A 6772-nucleotide genomic window follows, 5' to 3' on the forward strand; every position below is an offset into this window, starting at 1 on the left:
GTAACAATAGTTTACCTTGATCTGATTGGTTACTATAGTTTACTGTGATCTGATTGGTTACTGTAGTTTAGTTTGATCTGATTGGTAACAATAGTTTACCTTGATCTGATTGGTTACTGTAGTTTACTTTGATCTGATTGGTTACCGTAGTTTACTATGATCTGATTGGTTACTGTAGTTTACTTTGATCTGATTGGTAACAATAGTTTACTTTGATCTGATTGGTTACTGTAGTTTACTTTGATCTGATTGGTTACCGTAGTTTACTATGATCTGATTGGCAACAATAGTTTACTTGATCTGATTGGTTACTGTAGTTGACTTTGATCTGATTGGTAACAATAGTTTACCTTGATCTGATTGGTTACTATAGTTTACTGTGATCTGATTGGTTACTGTAGTTTACTTTGATCTGATTGGTAACAATAGTTTACCTTGATCTGATTGGTTACTATAGTTTACTGTGATCTGATTGGTTACTGTAGTTTACTATGATCTGATTGGTAACAATAGTTTACTTGATCTGATTGGTTACTGTAGTTTACTTTGATCTGATTGGTTACCGTAGTTTACTATGATCTGATTGGTAACTGTAGTTTACTTTGATCTGATTGGTAACAATAGTTGACTTTGATCTGATTGGTTACTGTAGTTTACTTTGATCTGATTGGTTACCGTAGTTTACTATGATCTGATTGGTAACAATAGTTTACTTGATCTGATTGGTTACTGTAGTTGACTTTGATCTGATTGGTAACAATAGTTTACTTTGATGTGATTGGTTACTGTAGGTTACTATGATCTGATTGGTTACTGTAGTTTATCTGATTGGTTACTGTAGCAGTTTGATCTCATTGGTTACTTTCTTTAATTGAGTGATCTGAATTGTTACTTTAGCTAACAGAGCGATCTGATTGTTTACCTGAGTTAACTGAGCGATCTGATTGGTTTCTTTAGTTAACAGTGCAATCTCATTGGTTACTTTAGTTAACTGAGTGATCTGATTGGTTAATTTAACTAACAGAGCGATCTGATTGGTTACTTTAGTTAACAGTGCAATCTGAATGGTTACTTTAGTTAACTGAGTGATCTTATTGGTTAGTTTAGCTGGCACAGCAATCTGATTGGTTACTTTAGTTAACTGAGTGATCAGGTTGGTTACTTTAGCTAACTGAGTGATCTGATTGGTTACTTTAGCTAACAGAGCGATCTGATTGGCCAACAGGCACATGGAGCGACGGTTAGCCATCAACAACATGACCTTTGAGGTCACTCAACAAGGTCACGACCTTCAGCAGTACATCACGGAGGTCATCGCGTCAGGTCAGACCTTCTACTGAGTACTAATGCTGTCATACTAGTAATACTACTGATACTACTATTAATACTTAGAACACTACTAGGTATGACTACTATACTATTAATACTTCTATAGTACTAATGATATAGTACTCCTACTATATTACGAACTGGTGTTATATATGTGTTTGTGTGTATGTATGTATGTGTGTATGTGTGTGTCTATAAGTGCATGTGTGTATCTACTTGTGTATCTCTGGGGTGTGTATCTATGTGTGTGTCTCTGGTGTATGTCTGTGGTGTGTGTTTCTATGTGTGTATCTCTGGGGTGTGTATCTGTGTGTGTATCTACGTGTGTGTCTCTGGTGTATGTCTGTGGTGTGTGTGTATCTACGTGTGTGTATCTATGTGTGTGTCTGTGGTGTGTGTATCTACGTGTGTGTCTGTGGTGTGTGTATCTACGTGTGTGTCTGTGGTGTGTGTATCTACGTGTGTGTGTGTGTGTGTGTGTGTGTGGTGTGTGTCTGTGGTGTGTGTGTCTATGTGTGTGTCTGTGGTGTGTGTCTGTGGTGTGTGTATCTACGTGTGTGTCTGTGGTGTGTGTGTCTGTGGTGTGTGTCTGTGGTGTGTGTATCTACGTGTGTGTCTGTGGTGTGTGTATCTACGTGTGTGTGTGTGTGGTGTGTGTCTGTGGTATGTGTGTCTACGTGTGTGTGTCTGTGGTGTGTGTGTGTGTCTACGTGTGTGTGTCTGTGGTGTGTGTTTGTGGTGTGTGTGTGTGTGTGTGTGTGTGTGTGTCTACGTGTGTGTGTCTGTGGTGTGTGTGTATCTACGTGTGTGTGTGTGGTGTGTGTCTGTGGTGTGTGTGTCTACGTGTGTGTGTCTGGTGTGTGTGTGTGTGTGTGTCTACGTGTGTGTGTCTGTGGTGTGTGTGTATCTACGTGTGTGTGTGTGGTGTGTGTCTGGTGTGTGTGTCTATGTGTGTGTCTGGTGTGTGTGTGTGTGTGTCTGTGGTGTGTGTGTCTACGTGTGTGTGTCTGGTGTGTGTGTGTGTCTCCAGGCGTGTCCTTTGGGGGGGACAGTGGGGGGGACCTCTCCTCCCAGGTGGACGAGGCTCTGGTCGTCCTGCAGGAGAAACAGAAGGACCTCCAGCTCATCTCCGACCACACCCACACACACCTGGAGCAGAGCCTACAGCTCACTCACCTGCACACGCAGGTTAAACAGGTACGCACACACACACTCACACCTGCATACACACACACTCAGCTGCACACAGGTTAAACAAGTACACACACACACACTCACCTGCACACAGGTTAAACAGGTACGCACACACACACACACACACACACACCTGCACACAGGTTAAACAGGTACACACAAACACACACCTGCACACAAACACAAATACCTGCACACACAGGCTTTGTATATACATTAGTGCTGTCAAGCGATTATAATATTTAATCACGATTAATCACATTAATGTCATAGTTAACTCGTGATTAATCGCACATCTTTTTCTATTCTTAATATCCCTTTGATTTCGTGCTGCTAGCCTTTTAGTGAGATTAGAGTGTTGAGAAGGACAGTAATAAAATATATTTGGTAAGATGGATATAAGAAGAGAGACCCGCAGTGAATTCAACCCGGTCCACTTGACATCGGGTAGGTGCATGACAGTGGTAGGCCTACCGTGAAACTTCAATAGCCCGGGCTTTCATTTGTTTCAATCACTGAACTTTCGAACAAAACACTTGCTCAGCAAAGATGGGAAATACTATAACATTTATTATTTAAACCAGTATGATTATTCCTACCGACCGTATGTAGGCCTATACACATTACCAGGCTATCGAATAACGCCAACACACACACACACACACACACACACACACACACACACACACACACACACACAGGTAATCGGGAGAATTCCCGGTGGGCCGTTAACGTTTCGGGGCTGATTACTGCGGGATAACAATAATGTGTTTATAAAAGTTCCTTGCGGCGCCGTCCGGCAGCCTGAGCTGCGCGCCCGCAACCTCTCTCTCACTCAACACAACAGACGCACCACTCACAAACTGTCAACCTCTCACTCACTCAACACAACAGACGCACCAGTCACAAACTGTCAACCTCTCTCTCACTCAACAGACGCACCACTCACAAACTGTCAACCTCTCACTCACTCAACACAACAGACGCACCACTCACAAACTGTCAACCTCTCTCTCACTCAACAGACGCACCACTCACAAACTGTCAACCTCTCTCTCACTCAACAGACGCACCACTCACAAACTGTCAACCTCTCTCTCACTCAATAGACGCACCACTCACAAACTGTCAACCTCTCACTCACTCAATAGACGCACCACTCACAAACTGTCAACCTCTCACTCACTCAACAGACGCACCACTCACAAACTGTCAACCTCTCACTCACTCAACACAACAGATGCACCACTCACAAACTGTCAACCTCTCTCTCACTCAACAGACGCACCACTCACAAACTGTCAACCTCTCACTCACTCAACAGACGCACCACTCACAAACTGTCAACCTCTCACTCACTCAACAGACGCACCACTCACAAACTGTCAACCTCTCACTCACTCAACAGACGCACCACTCACAAACTGTCAACCTCTCTCTCACTCAACAGACGCACCACTCACAAACTGTCAACCTCTCTCTCACTCAACAGACGCACCACTCACAAACTGTCAACCTCTCTCTCACTCAACAGACGCACCACTCACAAACTGTCAACCTCTCACTCACTCAACAGACGCACCACTCACAAACTGTCAACCTCTCTCTCACTCAACAGACGCACCACTCACAAACTGTCAACCTCTCTCTCACTCAACAGACGCACCACTCACAAACTGTCAACCTCTCTCTCACTCAACAGACGCACCACTCACAAACTGTCAACGTCGCAACAAGTCGATATTGTCGAGAGGGGAGTAACTGAGCGGCCCCTCCCGAAGTGGTACAGCCCAGGTGGGCCTTGAACTGCGATTGGTCAGAAAGACGTAACAGCTAATGACAACATTGAAGTCTCGTGCACGCTCGAACAGAGTGACGCACAAATACACACACACTTTTAAGGGTTTTTTCACCCGCTCTGTATCCTTGCTTGCCCCAACAAGTTTGTGCGGCTTGCTTGTTGTTTTGTTTCCGGGGTAGCTAGATCTGGTATGGTGTTTTAGTTGTTCTAACGTGACTAGTTATTGCTAGACAGCAGGTGCAAAAACTACAACGTTGGCCAAGCCAAAAGAGCGTTAATCGCGCGGTAAAAAAATGAACGCCATTAAAATTGGTTTGCATTAACGCCGTTAATAATGCGTTTAACTGACAGCACTAATATATATATATCTCTCTCTTTCTGTCTCTTACTCTCTCTCTGTCTCTCACACTCTTGATGTCTCTCCCTCTCTCTCTCTCTCTCTCTCTCTCTCTCTCTCTCTCTCTCTCTCTCTCTCTCTCTCTCTCTCTCTCTCTCTCTCTCTCTCTCTCTCTCTCTCTCTCTCTCTCTCTCTCTCTCTCTCTCTCTCTCACTCTATGTCTCTCTCCCAGGTGTTGTCATGGATAGCTGAAGGTGAGGTGATGCTGTCCTCCTGTATGTTGAACTCGAGCTGTTTGGCTGAAGCTGAACAACTACAGAGAGAACATGAGCACCTCCAGCAGGCCATAGAGGTAACTACACCCAGTATAGAATGGATTATAGATATACATAATGTAGAGAGAACATGAGCACCTCCAGCAGGCCATAGAGGTAACTACACCCAGTATAGAATGGATTATAGATATACATAATGTAGAGAGAACATGAGCACCTCCAGCAGGCCATAGAGGTAACTACACCCAGTATAGAATGGATTATAGATATACATAATGTAGAGAGAACATGAGCACCTCCAGCAGGCCATAGAGGTAACTACACCCAGTATAGAATGGATGATGTGTTTCGTAACCGAAGGGTTGCTAGTTCGATCCCCAGCTCCTCCTAGCTGAGTGTTGACGTGTCCCTGACGCCCCGTGCCCACTACCTCCGTCAGTTGTCCGTTGCCCATTGACTTTGAATGGGGACGGTCGCGCAATGCATTGTGGATCCGTCAGTTGACTTGGAGCGTTCGCCACCGTCAAAAAGTTGAAAAATGTTCAACTTTTTCGGCAGCGACGGATCCGTCATCCAATCAGATCGCGTATGCAAATTTAAGCACTGTGACGCGACTCGGGCTCTGACGATACTGGAAAGTGGGAAAGCGGGTAATCTTGCCTCGCAACAAGCAGGAAGAAGCGGGAAGAACCCGGCGAACCGATTTGATTGGCTGACGGATGCATCTGCAAAGACTACTCCCCCATCCGTCAGCCACGCCTTCTGACGTCCGTTGACTGACGGTGCAGTGGGCACGAGGCGTGAGCGAGACACTTAACCCTAACTGCTCCTGACGAGCTGGCTGTCGCCCTGCATGGTTCACTCTGACTCTGGTCTGTCAATGTGATGAAAGCGTCTGCTAATTAATAATTGTATTTGACTATAGCTATATAGTACATCATGCATAATATATATATTGTTTTAGTTATATATTATGTAATAATATATATATATAATGCGTATATCATACATGTACATCATGTGTATATTATGTATGTATAATATGATGGATACATCTATATTATAATTTACATTATAAAGTATATCAAAATGTATATAATGTTATTAGAATGTATATCATGTATATTATAATGAATATCATGTTGATCATCATGTTGATTATAATGTAAAGCATGTATATTATAATTATGTTAGAATGTATATCATGTATATTATAATGTATATTATAATGTATATCATGCATATTATAAATTATATTATGTACATTATAATGTATGTAAAGTATATTATAATGTGTATTATAATGTATATCATTTATATTATAATGTAAATCATAATGTATATAATGTATTTTTTAATGGTTATTATAAAGTATATAATGTATATTATAATGTATGTAATGTATATTGTAATGTGTATTATAATGTATATCATTTATATTATAATGTAAATCATAATGTATATCATGTATTTTATAATGGTTATTATAAAGTATATCATGTACATTATAATGTAAATTATAATGTGGATCATGCATATTATAATGTATATTATAATGTGTACCATAATGTGTATCATGTATATTATAATGTGTATCATAATGTATATTATAATGTGTTTCATAATGTGTATCATTTATATTATAATGTGTATCATGTATATTATAATGTATATTATAATGTATATTATAATGTATATCATCATAATGTGTACCATAATGTGTATCATGTATATTATAATGTGTATCATGTATATTATAATGTATATTATAATGTATATCATCATAATGTGTACCATAATGTGTATCAGGGTCTCCTGCACGCTGACTCTCTCCAG

At 41.2% G+C, this 6772-nt stretch overlaps 1 protein-coding gene across 1 annotated transcript in view; it reads left to right on the forward strand.

Annotated features, from left to right (window-relative positions):
* Positions 1–6772, forward strand: part of LOC130381065 (triple functional domain protein-like) — a 64061-nt gene that overhangs the window by 20774 nt on the left and 36515 nt on the right. The window contains exons 20-23 of the mRNA XM_056588486.1: positions 1226–1323; positions 2360–2526; positions 4894–5013; positions 6746–6766. Of these exons, the coding sequence (XP_056444461.1) occupies positions 1226–1323; positions 2360–2526; positions 4894–5013; positions 6746–6766 (406 nt within the window). The remainder of the gene's footprint in view (positions 1–1225; positions 1324–2359; positions 2527–4893; positions 5014–6745; positions 6767–6772) is intronic.

The sequence above is a fragment of the Gadus chalcogrammus genome, chromosome 4, assembly GCF_026213295.1.
Source record: "Gadus chalcogrammus isolate NIFS_2021 chromosome 4, NIFS_Gcha_1.0, whole genome shotgun sequence".
NCBI lineage: Eukaryota > Metazoa > Chordata > Actinopteri > Gadiformes > Gadidae > Gadus > Gadus chalcogrammus.